This window comes from Dioszegia hungarica, assembly GCF_025882075.1.
Source record: "Dioszegia hungarica strain PDD-24b-2 chromosome Unknown MKK02contig_8, whole genome shotgun sequence".
Taxonomy (NCBI): Eukaryota; Fungi; Basidiomycota; class Tremellomycetes; order Tremellales; family Bulleribasidiaceae; genus Dioszegia; species Dioszegia hungarica.
In genome coordinates this window covers 970,786-987,249 of record NW_026515770.1, presented here as the reverse complement: position 1 = coordinate 987,249, position 16,464 = coordinate 970,786, and the positions used below count along the sequence as shown (strand labels likewise).

General features: G+C 57.4%; 6 protein-coding genes across 6 annotated transcripts; 1 reads left to right on the top strand and 5 right to left on the bottom strand.

Moving 5' to 3' along the window:
• Positions 1–187: 187 nt before the first annotated feature.
• MKK02DRAFT_26926 (putative glucosidase) lies at positions 188–2,316 on the bottom strand (the record flags this gene model as incomplete). The annotated part of the gene is made up of 6 exons (XM_053087276.1): positions 188–306; positions 353–467; positions 513–1,149; positions 1,193–1,459; positions 1,503–1,695; positions 1,761–2,316. 6 exons carry the CDS (start codon positions 2,314–2,316, stop codon positions 188–190), a joined length of 1,887 nt encoding a protein of 628 aa, XP_052945149.1.
• Positions 2,317–4,041: 1,725 nt separating this feature from the next.
• Positions 4,042–5,370, top strand: MKK02DRAFT_32814 (uncharacterized protein; the record flags this gene model as incomplete). The annotated part of the gene is made up of 3 exons (XM_053088582.1): positions 4,042–5,111; positions 5,159–5,228; positions 5,275–5,370. 3 exons carry the CDS (start codon positions 4,042–4,044, stop codon positions 5,368–5,370), a joined length of 1,236 nt encoding a protein of 411 aa, XP_052945148.1.
• A 383-nt stretch (positions 5,371–5,753) lies between these two features.
• MKK02DRAFT_36676 (uncharacterized protein) lies at positions 5,754–6,940 on the bottom strand (the record flags this gene model as incomplete). The annotated part of the gene is made up of 7 exons (XM_053089473.1): positions 5,754–5,781; positions 5,890–5,949; positions 6,005–6,060; positions 6,112–6,206; positions 6,326–6,411; positions 6,599–6,749; positions 6,889–6,940. The coding sequence occupies 7 exons, from the start codon at positions 6,938–6,940 to the stop codon at positions 5,754–5,756; spliced, it is 528 nt and encodes a 175-aa protein (XP_052945147.1).
• A 493-nt stretch (positions 6,941–7,433) lies between these two features.
• MKK02DRAFT_44056 (uncharacterized protein) lies at positions 7,434–9,424 on the bottom strand (the record flags this gene model as incomplete). Its single annotated transcript, XM_053092746.1, has 3 exons — positions 7,434–8,330; positions 8,465–8,650; positions 8,696–9,424. The coding sequence occupies 3 exons, from the start codon at positions 9,422–9,424 to the stop codon at positions 7,434–7,436; spliced, it is 1,812 nt and encodes a 603-aa protein (XP_052945146.1).
• Positions 9,425–9,985: 561 nt separating this feature from the next.
• MKK02DRAFT_32811 (uncharacterized protein) lies at positions 9,986–10,654 on the bottom strand (the record flags this gene model as incomplete). The annotated part of the gene is made up of 1 exon (XM_053088581.1): positions 9,986–10,654. One exon carries the CDS (start codon positions 10,652–10,654, stop codon positions 9,986–9,988), a length of 669 nt encoding a protein of 222 aa, XP_052945145.1.
• Positions 10,655–13,603: 2,949 nt separating this feature from the next.
• MKK02DRAFT_26403 (putative aflatoxin efflux pump) lies at positions 13,604–15,769 on the bottom strand (the record flags this gene model as incomplete). Its single annotated transcript, XM_053087186.1, has 6 exons — positions 13,604–14,106; positions 14,151–14,557; positions 14,592–15,011; positions 15,058–15,317; positions 15,370–15,458; positions 15,505–15,769. 6 exons carry the CDS (start codon positions 15,767–15,769, stop codon positions 13,604–13,606), a joined length of 1,944 nt encoding a protein of 647 aa, XP_052945144.1.
• Positions 15,770–16,464: the final 695 nt, after the last annotated feature.

Below are 16,464 nucleotides of genomic sequence, written 5' to 3'. Positions count from 1 at the left end.
GTTACATGTATCATATCGTTGGAGTGTCCCCCATCTAAGCTACTCAAAGCATGCTGTTGCTGGACATATCACCAAGGCAAGGGGATGCCCTAGCTTTCTCAGTCCCGGCAATCCAAGAACACTCTGCATCCCACGCAGACTCGTTATCCCGCTCAACGCTCTTCCTGCTACTCGCCGCGCATCCAGCCTAGCACGTATCCACCAGCCTGTTCTTAGGCCATACCAGCCCCGTCTGCGAGAACTGGGAGATGTTGGCGTTGTTGTAGATGTCGAGATGGCGGTTGATAAAGTCCTTGGTGGGGCGGTCTGGCAGGATCAGCAGACATTATATTACCAACAAGAAACGGCTCACCTGAGGGGTCGCATCCTATTGTACCGTCACCACGCTGGTACACCCTGATATAGTCGACACGGTACTCGTTTGGCCAAGTCAATTGAGCAAAGTTGACGGCTTGGAAATTGTTTGACTAGTCATTAGCGACATGCTCATCCCGCAAAAGTCCAGTACTCACCATGTGGTAGTTGAAGATCATGTACATGGGCTCCTCGGCAATGATCCGATCCCCAATCTCCGTCAACGGATTCGCCGCGATCGCTCCTGGATACATGGTCCACGCGCGCTTCCCGTCGACCGCCCAAGTTATATGCCCATTCTTCCGATTCTTGAAATCGGCATACCACTCGAGCTCAAACGAGGCAAATTCGCCCCGCCGCCCGCCGACCACCTGATCCCGATAAATCCGGGACGGGACCTGGGTGAGGACCGAGACGGCCTCTTGGTATATTCCGCCCTTGTAGGAGTTGAACTTGGAGATTCCGAGGTCGGCGATGTCGCAGTAGATGGAGGCGTTGTTGTATTGGTAGAAGGCATCGTACGGGGCAATCTGGTTGGATTGCGACACCTCCCCGACCGCGAGGTCAATGATGATCTGCGCCTCGATCAGGTCGATTTCCGGTGCGGCACGACCGACATTGTTGCTTGGTCCGGGGTGGTCTTCGCCGGGACACGTGCAGGCAGAGTACCGCTGACCGGGAAGGAAAGAGAGTGGTCCTTGGTTGTCACCGGTAGTGAGCGTAGCGACGGGACCGGTCATGTTGGGGTAGGTTTGGTTGGGGAGGGTTCCGATATCGCACGTGTCATACGAGTATCTGAAAGTAAGCGCAATCCTCGCGGATAGCAGGCAGGACCCACGGCCAAAGACCATCGGTTGTTCCACCGTATCCAGCCCGTCCCAAATTCCCCATCGTCCAGAACGCCGGCCAGAAACCACCAATACCCGACGTTCCAGGTAAGGAGACCGACACCTCCCAGTGCGCGTTCCGGTTGAAGCACAGCTTGTTCCAGGATTGAATCATGCCGGATTTGAAGTTGAGGTCGTTGATGGGCTCTTGGGTCATGGTGATGACGAGGTGGCCGTCTTTGGTGGTTACTGCCGAAGGGTCCAGCCATTCGAAATCACTGCAAGTCAGCAATGACCTAGTGACAATAAAAATATGCTCACCCCGTAGGCCAGTAGTGGATATCCATCGCCTCCCAGAATGGGTCGTCACCAGGATAGAATGTCCGGCCGGGCGTGTTGAACTCGTCCGAGTACACGAGGTTCCAGTTCTCATTGTCATATCCGACCTTGGTGTACGCGCTCTGCGGTGTTTCGGGGTCTAGTAGACGTGGTACGCCTATTTCGGGGTATTGACCTGACTGTCAGCCTGTGATCATCTCGAAGCCTGCCGCTAGCCGCAAATGCCCAAAAGAGACTCACCAGTCGAGTTGATTCCTCCCAAATTGTACCCAGGGGTATTGCTCCCAAACCCTAGCTGCCCATTTTGGAAAGCTGAAATGATGGGATACGCGCCGAAAAGCGTGATAATGGCCGCCGCCAATGTCGCCAGCATGAGCGCGTTCGCCCATCCTCTCGCGCTAGTGATATCAAATGGCGAGCTGAGATCCTTCTTGTCCTTTGCGGTGAAGGTATGCAGGGCGTCGTCAAGGTCATCATCATCCATCATGGCCGCGGCTCCGCCGCCGCCCGCGCCCGCGGCCAGTCCCCCAGGGATGGCGCGTCCCTCTTTTCCGGGCGTCGAAGGGTGCATGGTCGCGGTAGGCCCGAAGCGCTGGTTGCCTGGTCCGAGGGGAGTTGCAGAGGAAAAGGAGTGAGTGGAGGAGGAGTTGGCCATTCGGCCGTTGGGGTTGGACATGGTGTGGTGTGTGTCGTAAGACGCGAGGGATGATTCTGATAGGCGCTGGGACATGCCAGGGCCTTGGGCGTTTCCGAGTAACGGCTCGTTTTGGACGGGAGATGAGCCGAACTGGGGCATGACCCGGAGTGGAGGGGAGGGAGGTGGAGAGGAGTGGCGAGAGCGAAAGGAGGGGCGAGGAGGAGGTCGAGGCGGAGTCGCGCAGATAGGTTGAGAAGTAGCAGGTATGGAGGGAAAAGGTTGTGATCAGCTTGTGTTCACGCCATGTATGCCTTGACCGAGCGGGTGGGGGTGATGAGAAAGGGTGGACGTATGACGGTCGAGATGGAGATGTAGAAAGGTGATGAAAAGAGCTAAGGACGAGTTTGCACCGCGAATTGCTCGTGCCAAGCCACCCTGATCGTTCTTCTTTTTGGACCTTGTACTCACGATATTTGGGCCTGTTCGTTGCTTGTCGTGACCTCGGACCATCATGCCAGCATGATCGCTGTGAAAGGGGGATAGGCTGTGCTGTGTAAGGTGTAGGATTGAAGGATAGTCGAACTGGGTGTGACTTTGAATAGGGACAAGGAGAAGGAGTCTAAGGTGAATTGGCGGCTGGAATATGAAGCTTGGACGCGGGGTTTGATAGAAAGGCGTTTCTAATCCTCCCCTCGTATCGCAACGGTTGTGGCACATCGATGCATCTGATCCGTCATGCGCATCACGCGCAGACATCCTCGCACTCGAATTCTCTGTGCAATCATACTATGCATTGCCCTCGCTCCTCGACAGACCGCATCTCAAAGGCATGAGAGGGATTTCGACTGCACGGAAAAGATGACGGCATGGTCCCCCTGAGTCCAGACGCGCTCGGAGGCTTTTCCCTGAACCCGCAGCGGGCCCGCAATCCGTGAAAGCATGACACAGCATGCATGCAAGGATGTCTGCGCGTCCAGTACTGCAGGTCTGGTCTGCTACCATACATGTGTGCAGTCTGACGAGTACGGGCGCGGAATAGCAGATTTCGGAGATTGAAAGCTGAACGACGCGTCGCGATGGCGAGGGAGCACCTCATTCCGGCGCTGCAATGCAGATTTAGCTGCCATCATATGGGGCAGGCAAAGCAGCTCACTGCAACAGATCCCGCCGATCTCCATGGGCGATCTGAGAGTCGCAATCGAGCGATCTGCTGCATACATACCAAGCCAGAGCCGCTCTGCGGCGTCAGCCTTGAGATGAAACGAAACGTGCTCGCTTCGGTTTCATCTTTCCGCCACTGCCGTCATGACGCGGCCACCCTGAAACATCTTCTCCGCGTCCCGCGCTTCTCATCCTTGTTCTCACCTCTTCTCTTACCCAGTCTCTATCATCATCCCGCGATCTGACAAAGGGGTATGAGAGGCCGCTTCCGATCTCTCGTACGGATGCTCCTTGGCGGGGCGGGCTGCCATACCTCCGACAAAGGGTGCTGCCGCTGGTTAAGGAGCGGAGATGGGCAATGGGAACCCTTTCGGAGGCTGTTCAAGGGGGGTTGAGCTTGGACGTTTTAGCGTTGTCCCAGCGCTTGGTCCGTTTCAACTCTTGTCAAGTCAACAAGAACAAGGTCTAAGGGTGAGTAGAGTGTTCAAGATGATACAGTGGCGTCATGCTACTCCTTCCTGGACAACTACTTGATGACAACTAACCTTTGACTATCTCTGCATCTCCGTCGATTGTTTGTATATCTGACTTGTCCTTCTGTTTGCCGTTCCTGTCCTTGTCCCCACCTGTTGCTGCCCCACTAACTATCGTCACTCTTTACACGCTCTTCGCCATCGGCACGGTCTCCAGCTCCACATCCTCGTTATCGCTCCCCCTTTCGCCATGTCCGCCCAGCCCAACAACTACACCTACCACCCTCGTCCCTACCACCCACACGCGCCTTCCTTCCCAGCCAACGAAGATCGCTTCTCCAGCGCTTCAAATGCCATCTCCTCCATCGGCAATATCCTTTCCTCGCCGTACGACACCGACGACTCGGACACGGAGGATGTCATCCGCACGCCCTCGGACCGCGCCCCGCACGGCGCATCTCCTATCGGCAACAATACTGGTCGAGGGGACCGGCGCCTCACGCAGACGCGGCAGGTACCTGTAAATTATATGCGGAGCGTCGCGGGGGAGGTGGAGGTCATAGCGTTTGACCAGAACCGGTCATCCCCTTCGCCGACCGCCCGACCCGCGGGTCGCGTCGACGCGCAAGGTAACAAGCGCGTCACCATCGTCGACTTTCCCTCACCTTCCATCTCCCCCAGCTCCGAGAAGAAGTCATACTTTCCTCAACAGCAGCAGCCGACCACACCTCCTCGAATCTACAACCCTACCTCCTCGCCCATCCGTAAACCGTCCCCAGGCGGACTAGCGTACCCCTCCCCCGCCCGATCAGGCCCCATGGCTTCCCCTTCCCCGCGCACCGCATCCGCCTCCCCAGCTCGCGGCTACCCTCAGCCTCAAGCTCGGCCACAGCTCCACCTCCTCACTCAGACAGCCGCGACGCATGGTCTCCTCCCTCCCCGCCAGATCCCTGACCTCCCGCCGCCCGCATCGCCCATCATTCCCATCCTCGCCCAGCCTCCTCCATCCCATGCGTCTCCCCTCCCTCGCTTCCTCGGCCCCGCAGCGGGCAACCGCGACTCTACCGCCTCGGGCGTATCGACTAACGAGTCCATCGCGGGGTATGACAGTATGAAGGAGAAGAATGCGCTGTTCCGCGGAGGGGAAGAAGAGCTCCTCGCGTTCAGCCCGAGGATAAAGAAGATGGGTCAGGGTCCGGGTGCGGCGAATCGGGGGACATGGATGGGGAGGAGACGGACGATCGTTGGCGGCGCAGGCGGGGACTTTTGGAAGCGGTTTAGCGTCATGGGCGCGGAGGGGCTCAAGGCGGGCAAGGAGAGGTGAGATACATGCCGGCTGCGGCTGATGAGCACCAGCTGACGCTTAGTGAATGGCTGTCCTCGCACAATAATGGCTGGCGATCAATCAAGAAATGGATCATCATCGGTCTCATCCTCGTACGTCTGACCCTCTACCCCGCGCAGATCCAAGCTGATCTCTCAGTTGATCCTCGCCATCGGCGGAGGCGTCACCGCCGGTATCCTTCTCACTCAGAAGAAACCGGACCAGCTCATCGCTACGCCAGTCACCAAGGTCTAATCTGGGTCGGATGCGGATGTGCAGGGGAACAAGGGCGGGGCGCCTTTTGTCGGGGGTTTGCGATTGACATTTTCTAGGACATTACAATCTAAGATACCTGTCTATCTTGCTGGTCAAGTAGAGCGTCAGGGTAGACATTATCATGTCGCACTTCATATGTAGGGCAATCGTGAGATTAGAGAGCTCTGAGCAGGGCCAAAGGATAGGTTCATACTGATATACACATGTACACGCTGACGGCGTAACCCGGCTGAGGGTATAGAAGGTGGTACAGTATCCTAGTGTCCGCGATCGGAAGTTGAGAGAAGGGGAGACTCCGGATCGAAGGGGTATCTGGTGATTGATCGTAAGGGACGTGAGAGCGAGGTGGGGGTAGAGGATATTTAGAAGAGATCTTCAAGGGTCATTTGCCTGGGGAAGTCAGCTTTGTCCAGGACGTACGGATCATGCGGCACACCCCGGGCGTCTTAGGTCAAACCATATGGCCATAGGGAACGAGGAGATAGATTTCAGACTTACTTGACGATATCTGTACTGGCGACCATCGCTGAGAATTCATCAAAGCTGAGCTTGCCATCCCTGAAAGATCAGCTCTTACCCCGAGGCCAATGTACCAGTCAGCTGAGAGATTCACCCGTCCTTGTCCGCCTCCATAATAGTCTTATCGACAATCTGCTGTAATTGTTGGTCCTGCCGATGTCAGCTGTGGCCACGAAGATAGGCGGGTGCCAAACAGCTCACTTTCAGATTGTTCCCCACCATCTGCTTCAGTACCAGATACAGCTCTCCGTTCGAGATGAACCCATCCCGGTCCATATCGTATACTTTGAACGCGACTGCTTGGCCAAGCGTAGAAACAGCAACGGCGGTGTATGAAGGAGGTACGAGTAGATATGGAGGGGAAACCTAGATCAGCGGAGTTCCCCCTGGGCTTGAGCAGAAGAGCACGACTCACACCGCAGCTTCTCTTCCCGCCCGCCTTTACTGCTGAAAGCGCTAAGACCACCGACGAACTCTTGAAAGTCGACCGTTCCGCTCCCACTGCACATCATCAGCCACTGTACCACATGAACAAGTATATTCGCCTCTACGTCTCCTTGACTCTCCAGTCGAGCATCCTTCCAAATCCCATTCGTGCTTCCCGCCAGACACCCAAGTCAACCTTCTCCACCGTCTCCGCGTCCGTCACCAACACCATTCACACCACACGCCCGTCGTCCAGACTCACTCTTCATCAAAGATCGCAATCATACGATGTGCCAAAGGATTATTGGCGATCTGCGGGATCTGTAAAAACTCGTCCCTGTCTATCGTCCCCGACCCGTCCTTATCGAGCTTCATAAATCGCTTCTTGAGCCGCAGAAGTTCGGGCGCCGAGACTGTTATATCAGACGACGACCTCTCTTCCGTACCATCTTGTCCATGGCGTAACGAGGCGTTGAGGCTAGTGCCAAAGGACGAGATAGGCCCAAGTAGCCGAGGAGAGGTGCGACAGGGGCGCCAGTGAATGGGACATACAGTTCGAGCTCTTCTCGAGCGAGTTGAAGACTGTTGATTCTGCTTGACCCATCTTGAGCTGAGAAGTGACGAAAGAGAAGTGCGCGAAGAGGGGAAGTGAAGAGGTAGAAGCTTGAGACGAAGTACAGTGCAACGCTTGGGTGAGCTTCGCATTTAGGTGAAGGTGCTTTGCTTTGCCCGTGCCTGAAACCGGTCATTACCGCCCAACAGCTCCTCATTCCACCGCTACCCTAGCTCGTCGATCTTACTTGCACTGTCCTGCTATGGCAGCAGGCTGCTGACAGTCACAAGCAATGCAAGCATGGTTCAATATCAAAGTACGAGTCTACTTTGTTTGAATTCCAACTCTTTCGTCTTACTATGTACAGCAGATCAACCTCCTCTTTTCGAATCTCTTTGCCCGCCTTTCCTCTTCTCTGCCCCCTCTACCGCCATCAGTCAATTATCACCCAAGAACAGACCCCGCTTCATTCTACTTTCGGCGTAACGTACACTCAAGCAATCTCTCCCATCTTATCCCCCATCCCCAAACCCTCCCTCCCAGCCTAGGCCGTCTTCTCCACCTCGGTCCCCCCGAGCTTCTCCTCAAGCTTCTTGATCCGCTCCTTGAGCTCATCCACCTCCTTCTTGTTTGCTTCACCGCTTCCACCCGCACCCGCCGCGCCCGCAGTTCCGCCCGCCGCAATACTCCGCCCAACCTCGTATCTCACCATCTCCTTGAGGCTCTCTGCGCTTTGCTGCAAGTTACCCAAGAGGGTGTTGCTGCTCGCAGCGGTGCCCTTGAACTCCTGCATCGCCGATACCTGGTTGGCGTAGAGTCCTTCATACCGGTGCATGAGTTCTTGGAGGTTGTACCTCAGCCCGTCGGCCTGGTGGAGGAGGTCGTAAAGTTGGTTGTAGGGCGCCAGAAAGGCTTCCCGCCGCGCCGACATTTGCGGCGCGGCAGTAGGAGCGGGTCGTTGCTGGGGAGGAGGCGAAGGGGAGGGGGACGAGCCGCCGCCGCCACCACCACCGCCGTGGTCTTGGTTGGTGTAGGTCGCGCTGGGACCAGGGTGGCCGTGTCCGCTACCGCTGTGGTGTTGGCCGGAACCGCTGTATCCGTTACGCCCGCCGGCAGTAGGGGGAGGCATCCGGTCGTCGTACCCGCCCCTGGACGAGGAGGTGACTATGCGCGCGGAGCTGCGGGGACCGCCATCGGTGACGGAGCGATTGTGCGAGTGTCCGGGCTCGTACCGACGGTAGTACTGGCTCGAGACAGGGGCTTGCTGGCGGGAAAAGTCGCCTTCGTCGCCTCGGCTGCCGCGGACGTTGCTGACGGGCGCGTTGCGCGGGTCGACCAGACCGTTGGGGTGGTGGCCGGATGGGACGCTAGTTTGGGACCCGGATGGCGGTTCGCCGCGCTCAGACTGCTGAGCAGACAGGTTCTGGTTGAGGGGGGCGGACTATATCGTCAGCTCATGCGAGTATAACGGCATTCAAGACTCGCCTTGGAACCGTTCATATCCTTATCACCACCTGCAGTGTTGATGCTCATCCTTTCGACTTTGTCCCTCGTCTTGTCCCTCCGCCTGCCGACTCCGCCGCTTCCCGAGCCAGACGCAGACGCCGGCACGCCGGATCCAGGAAGAACATTCGGGTCTTTCGGCTGCCAGCCCTTGAATGTCAACTCTTTGGGCGTACTGGGGTGGCTCGCCACGACGTCTCGGCGACGCTGGGCGATCAAAGCTTCCTGCTGCGCCTTGATGCTGATGGTGTCTCGGACCTGACTATCAGCTGCGTTGGGGAATATCTTGCGGAATGTATTCACAGTCTTGAGTTGATCTTCGTCCACCTTTTGAAAGTCAAAGCCCATGACGACCGGGCTGGGAAGGGCCGCTTCGCCTGCAATCCCGCCGCTCTCCCTCCTGTTCTCTCGCGCAGCGGCGAAACCAATCGGCTTGATAGGGGCCAATCCGCTCGCCCTGCGCTGCTGTGGCTCACCCTCGCCTTCCTCGGCCGCGCCGCCGGCTGCACTGCCTGTCGAGGGGGAGTCAGCCCTGTCTGGGTTGCCGACAGACGCGTTCTTGCGCGTCTTGCGACGCTTGTCCGCTCGCGGGTTGGGCGAGGCCGGTACCGGAGATTCGTCCACTTCGTCTCTGTTGGTTTTGAGCGATGGCCGAGGCGGGAGTGGATGTGTGAGGGTCGGAACAGGCGGTGGTCGAGAGATGGGTCGTGACATGGGATACGGGAAGGCATAATTGTGTGGAGTAGGCGGAGCGGGGTACGAGGGAATATGGTGACCGGGTCCGGCGGAATACCAAGTGGGGTGAGGATAATAGGGAGTCGCCGGAAGGTAGTGATAGGGGACAGGCGGTCGATGAGGTGGCATGAGCGGTGCCAGAGTAGTTGAGCCGGGATAAGGCGCGAGGCGATTGGGTAAGGCGGGTGATGCGGCCATGATGGATGTGGTGATTGTGGGTGGGAGGGGACGAGCGACGGAGTGATGTCGAGTGACGGGTACAGTAGGCGGAGGAGTCAGGTAGGGAGAAGGAGACATGATCAGCGAATGTTTCTTTGGCGTTGGCGCAGAAGGCTAGGTCCCGATCAAGATAGGTGGGAAAGTCAAAAGTGGGGAAGATGAGAAGCTAGTTATAAGGGAGAGTAAAGCAAGGGACGATCATGGTCAAAGGCAAGCAGTGAGAACGGATGATCGGTCCGGACTGCAAAGCTGACGCGCGTAAGAGAAAATGGTGGAAGGCGTGGGCTGCGACATGGAGTAGCCGAGCGAAAGGGTGGCAGATAAAAGGAATGTAAATGAGTGAAAGAGGAGTTGCGACGTTATATATGAACGGGTGAAGTGGTATGATCGATGCTGGAGGCAGTAAAGTGTTTGGAGGATGAAGGTGAAGGGGGAGTGAAAGATGTAAATGTCCGAGCGGGGGAGGTGGAGTGATTGTAATAAAGTCCACCGCGCTAACGCCTCTGCGCTTATTTTATTCCAGACGACCCTCAAACACACACACATCCACACACTCGACCGCCCGCCCAAAGGACCCCCTGAAATGAAAATATACGCCCGAAATCCGAATCAAATAGCCGCCGGACTGAACACGATAACTCACCGGTCCTCTCTTACAGACTTTCCCTTCTTCTTCTTGCCTGATGCGCCTCCTCCGCTGGCTCCTCCAGACCCCTTGGTCTGGTGCACCATGAACTCATCTTCGCCTTCGACTTCAGACATGCTGCTTCGTGATCCGGTGGCGAGTTGCGAGTGAGGGTGGTAGTAGGGGTAGTGAGATGTCGGGTGGGGTTGCGTGTAAGGGTAGTGGTCTGCTCGGGATTCTGGGGGGTACGAGACGCTTGGTCTGTGGTTGTGAGATGGGTATGGGAGAGGCGATCGCGAGGGGTGGTAGGTGGGTTGGTGAGGGGATGGGGGATGGCCGAACAGTGGGGAGGTCGAGGTCGAGGGGAGTTTAGCCAGTGGAGGCGGGCCGAGTGGCGCAGGCGTAGGCGCAGCGAATACGGATGGCATGGGCGACATGGGTGGGTAGGAGTGTCGAAGGCGAGAGGCGGGTGGCGGACCAAAGGTGGACAAGGGCGGAGAGATGGGCGCGTGAGGTGGTACGGGCCAGTGCATCGAATGCCGATGTGGGTGGGGGTGGTATTGGATTGGCGGCAAGGTCGATGACTCCGCATATCCAGCATGGGGATAGAGGGCGGGGTTGGGCGAGGGGTAAAGAGCGCGCTCCATGGTATGGCGAGGAGAGTATTGCAGGATCGTGGCCATGTTGACAGTGTATCAGGCGAGCGAGAATGATGACAAGTTGAGCAGGAGCGAGAGGCGGATGCGAAAAGCACCGAGCAAGTCCAAGCGAGACAGGGAGATGGAGTATGATGGGATGATGATCGAGAGGCGCAGAGAGGCGTGACAGGCACGTTGGGATGGCGCAGGAGATATCGCAGATTCCAGTCAGGCAAACAAGTCGTAAGCGGGAAGGCGTATGAGGTGGAGGTGTGGAGGAAAAAGACACGGTCAGCTGCTAGATTCGCCGGAGATTCTCACTATGAGGGGCAGGGGCGCGGTGGAAGGAATGTTGAGGCTAAAAGACCCAATAGGCATCGCCAGGCTGGGTTGGGGATAGGAGGAGAGGAGGGGTTTGAATTGCGGGAAGAGGAACGTACGGTGAAGTGAGGGTCTACTTGAGGTAGACTTGCTGCGACGGCGCGGCAGCGGGAGCGCCGAGGGTTGGGTCTGCGAGCTGGATTGATCGTGCCAGTGACTTTCGGCGAGTAGACGCTACTTCTCCGAGCCTGTTCTAGCGATTCTCCAGTGATTCCAGCGTTTCACCCTGATGACGCGGGAGTGCGACAGCGACGAGGTCGAGGTATCCTGCTTTTGCGAGGGAGCACCTGCCCGAAAGCGTAAAAGCTGATTGATGGACGGGTTGCGAGCCGGCAGAATAGGAATCTGGGGAATGCTTCCCGCTGATCCCGTGTTTTGGTTTTGTTTAAACAGGCTGCTTCGGCGGGAGTGAAGAGGTGCGGTAGATAGTCGTCCGAGCGGCGACTATTGGCTGATGTGAGCAGCAAGGGGGAGTAGCGGGTAACGACAAGATTGATGCGGGCAGCTAGACAAGGTGGAATGAGATGAGATGGGGGGAAAGTGGAAGAGAGTGAGAGAGGGAGGGTCAAGGGGTGAAAAGGTGAAACGTTCAAGTTATTTACCGCTTTGGGTAATATGACCATTCAGGGTAACGACTCGCAGCGGGATTAGCCGTTTGAGGAAATCTTATATCGCCGCAGCCGCGAACCACATGCTTCGCCACTCTCAAGCTCTGCTGCCTCCACCACAGCTGTCCACCAGATACCAGCATCCAAAACAACCGGAGCGGAGAGCCAATCCAAAGCCATATCCGTCAGTGACGCTATGTTTGAAGCCATACATGACTCGACGAGATGATGACAGTTCCACAAGAGCGCTTCCCCCAAGATCCCGAGACCGTATGACCCCCTGCTAAACCGAATGAGTTACAGACGTTTGTCGTCGGTGACCGAGACACCATCCTTGCAGACTGATGATGAGCCTGACGCCCGTATCAAGAGGCCAGTGGTGATCGGAACAGATGGGACTAAGGAGACTTACACTTATGCTGTGGAAGGCAGGATAGAATTTCGCGCTACGATACATCATATCGAATTAACCATACGACCCGGCCTAAGGCATCAGCAGCCGCATGAGCGCAGGAAGGCATCGAGGAGGTAAGAGCTCACCCGATGCTGTGGAAGGTCCTGAGCGTGGGAGTACCCGCTAGCCTCACTCTCTGCAACATCAGCCTTTCGGTCCTCTGGCAAACGCAGGTCTCTCATCACGACTTCTGTCCACACGGAACGAGCATCGGACGACTCACAAGGACTTGAGAGACATAATACCATCCTCCCGTTCTTCCGTCTCCCACTCCTCCACCCCCACCTCCACCCCTTCTGCCCATTGCCCCTCCGCCCTTACCCCTTCCGCCCTTGCTGCATCCACGGCATCCTTTTCACCCCCCACTCAAATATCTGATCAGACAACATCGTCAACGTCATCGGCATCACGTCATTGTCGTACTCCTCCATGATAACGTCCTTCTCCAGCGTTTGATGTATGCTCGTCCGACCCTTCTTGTCCATCGCCATCCTCTCCACCTCTTGTCGCTTCTCCGCATTCCACCATCCCGGCACAATCTTCCGCTGCTCTGCGCGATCGAGGTAGTTCTTGAAGTCGTCTACGGGGCCGTCGGGGTTGTATGGCCCGTACTTGACCCCGGTATAGAGGTGGTCTTCCTCGCATCTCCACCGGAAGGCGTCAATGAGGCGGCGCATAGCTTCCGGCTGGGGCAGGTTGGCGAGAGCCGCGGCGGCGCCCATCTCTTGGTTGCCGAACATGGACATGACGTCTTGGAGCTGTTGAGCGAAGCCGCTGGGCATGCCGGAGGTGTCGAAGGGAGGAGAGGAAGAGGACGAGAATGAGGATGGTGCGGGGGCGGGTTTGGCCTGAGCTTTGCCCTTGCCCTTGCCTGTGGGGCCGGTGCTGGTCGATCCGCTAATCCCAGCAGACTTGCCGCCAGGAGCCTCGCTGATCCTCTTGCAAGCCGCCTTGTGCCCCGGCCAAGCGGAGATCTGGCATTTCCGTGAGCAGTACAGGCTCGTCTTGCACACGGAGCATCATTTGAGCTGCTCGGGCACGTCCGCCTGAGTTTTGCCGCAGGCGGTGCAGGAGGGCGGGAGAGGAGAGGCCGATGTCGACATGGTGCAGGGGGGGCTGGGAGATGGGAGTGAGGGGAAAGTGAAGGGCTTGATGGGAGTAAATTGACGGAGGCGCGGGGAGTACAATGGCCTCTATCCACTACATATCAGCTGCGTCCACCTTTGCCGAGTGTTCTGACTCACATGATGTCCGGTAGGAAGGATCAGCTCTTGTCCTGTCTCAGATCAACTTCAGGTCAACTTGGAAGTCGACCATTCGAGGTCGAAACCCACGGCGCGTCACTTCGCGTCCGGGTTATCTCCTTTTCTCCAGCCGGATATCGGAGGTGTTTACGGCACCATTCCTTGTCCGAAAGTTGCCAACCAAGGCGACGAGCCACGACAGGTCAGTATCTAACATATCATACAGGGTGGATCATCGAGACGCGCGAGCAGGAAATGAAGTGGTGAGACGCAGCATCTATAAGCGCAAAACAATTAATAACTAAGATCATACCGCAGCCCGCTTCTCATCTTGACCTGTGATCCCCTCCCGCTGCTCCACCACCGCCGCCGGCTCCGCATTTACAGCCGCCGTCGCCATCGCGATATCCTCCTCCCTCTCCGCCCTTCCCTCCTGCCCGACCGCCTTCTCCGCATCCGCAATTACCCCCAACACTCCCGCCTCCTTCTCCCTCGCGAGCCTGTTCGCCTCCTCTTCTTGCGCCTTGGTCTGCATCCGCGTGTTCTTGATGAACAGCCCACCCATGAGTCCGATCGCAGCGAGTGGGACACCGATGATATAGACATTGCGAAGCGCTTCGGTATAGGCGATGAGGGATTGTTCGCGGTATTGCTCGGGGATGAGGGTGTAGACGGCCGAGGCGTCATTGATGAGCGCGTTGGCGAAAACAGCGGGGAGGTCGGGCGCGTACTTGACAATGTTGGATTGAATGGTGTTGCCGAATACCGAGCCGGCCATGGAGATACCGACGATACGACCAGCAAAGCCCACTGACACATTAGCAATGATCTCACCAATAGCTCGGTAGACTTACTGAAGATGGCAGCACCGGTACCGGCAGGGATCAACCACGGCTCCGCCTTGAGCTCAAACTGCACCGCCAGCATGGTGTTCTGCAGGGCTAATCCGATACCCACACCGAGCAGTGCCTGGAAGCCGTACAGGTGGTTCTCGGGCGTACCGTACTTGACCGAGTAGAGGGCGCCAGCACCGCAGATGATAAAGACCGGACCCGCGACGATGATCCACTTGAAGCGGCCGATCTTGGCAATGACGCGGGAGGAGCCGATGAGGACGACGATCTGGACGAGAATGAAGGGGAGGAGCTTGACGCCGGCGATGGTGGCGGAGCTGTTGTAGACCGCTTGGTACGCGAGGGAGAGGTAGTAGACTTCAAGCATGAAGGCGGCAAAGAGGGTGAAGAGGACAACTGACGCGCCACTGCCATCAGCTCCAGCCATGCTTCAGTACTCACGCAATGGTACGACGCGCAAAGATGGCCAGGCGGAACATGGCCTTCTCGCCCATCCAGTACTCCCAGGCGATGAACACTGGTGGGAGCACCCCGATAAGAACCAGGCAAGTCACCACGCCGCCATCGTTCCATGGTCGAGTGATACCTCCCCACTGGAGTGCCAGGCTGACGACGCAACCCCAAGCCATGGCGAGCGCAGCCGCCATCCAGTCGCACTTGAGGACGGACCAGAACATGTCCTTCGAGTACCCCTTGTAGGTTGCGGCGCGGCCGAGAGGGGGCCGAGTGGGCTGGAAGAAGATGATCATGGCGAGTGCGACCCCGCCGAATGGGAGGTTGATGTAGAAGCACCATCGCCAGGTGATGTGGTCGGCGAAAGCACCGCCGACGAGGGGACCGAGCACCGAGGCGAGGGCGAAGCTGGAAGTCAGTAGAGCTCAAGGGCGCTAGGCAAAGCGAGACTTACCAGACGCCAAAGAGAGCAAAGTACTGCGCCCTGTTGTGCAGTGCAGTGATCTCAGCAATAATGATCATGGCCGCCGTAAAGATGCCCGCTGCTCCTACACCGGCGATAGCTCGACCGAGAATGAGGACCACCATAGATGGAGCGATACCGCAGATGAGGGATCCGAGCTCAAAGACGAAGATGGCAAAGATGATGACGTGCTTGGAGGGGAAGAGCTGACTCCACTGCGAGTAGAGGAGGTTGAAGCCGAAGAGGGTGAGCTAGGAGTCAGCGTTGCCATGTATAATAAGACAGCTCAGTCGGTCGACATACGAAGAAGCCATTGGCAAGCCATGGGAGTTCAGTCAGGGAGTTGAACTCGACAGTGATCTTGGGTATAGCGGTCGCCACGATCAGCTGATCTACAGACATCAGCTTTCGTCGGGTCCGAGAGGCGAAGTCACGTACCGAGAGCGAACAAGAACACCGAGACCATCAAAGCGGCCATGATGGCCCAGAACCTGCCCTTGCCCAGCTCAATGGGCGCCTGCTGCGATACTCCCGCTGGGGGAGCGAATGACTTGACGGGCTTGACGGCCTTGCCAGCCTTGCCCGAATGGATTGAGGAGGCCGCAGAGGAGTGTTCGGACGGTGGTGTGCCCTTGGCGGAGTAGGGGGCGGCTTGGGCGCCGTCAGAGACGGGCAGGGTGGTAGTGGATGTCATTGCGGACATGGGCGATGTGTGATGAGTATCGATCAGCTAGGCGAAGTGGCCTCGCGGGTCAAAGATGGTGGGGACAGGGGTCGAGTTCTGGTTGTTGATCTTTATATCTTGCTGGCGTTCAAGCCGAGGCTCGGGCGCGTCGCCGAGGTCCTTCGGCTTGCTTTGATTGAGTCGAAAGTCCACGCTGTGTCAGCGTGCGGCAGAGCTGTCCAGGTTGGACAAAGGTAGAGCTTACCAAGCCATAGCTGGCCCGGCAGATAGATGACGCCCAAAATAAACAGGGCTGCACCTCGGCTGTGATGTCCCCCGCGGCTGGTCCGCCTCGGACATGGGAAGAAGGTTTCGAACAAATGGCCGAGGTACCGCCGAGGCTCGGCCGACCCCTCTCCCGAGCATATGGGGCCCCAAGACTCATTCCTACGCTGTTGGCTGCGGGCTACTCTAGTTGCAGGCTGCTCCAGCTGCTCGAGCCACCGCTCCATGGACCTGCCGATGCGCATCGAGTCTTGACGCTCCTCAAATCGGTGTCATTGAGTCTGGCCGAGCGAGCGAGTGGCAAGTCAAGTTGCGTCATCTGTCCGTGAGGAAGCTGATCAACCTTCGAAAACTGCCATCGATTCCTGGTTGGCCCTCTAGCTATCAGCCCGATACAGCTCCGCCCTGCGAGCGACTTCGACTGTAAGCTCCCACTGGATCGAGGCGGC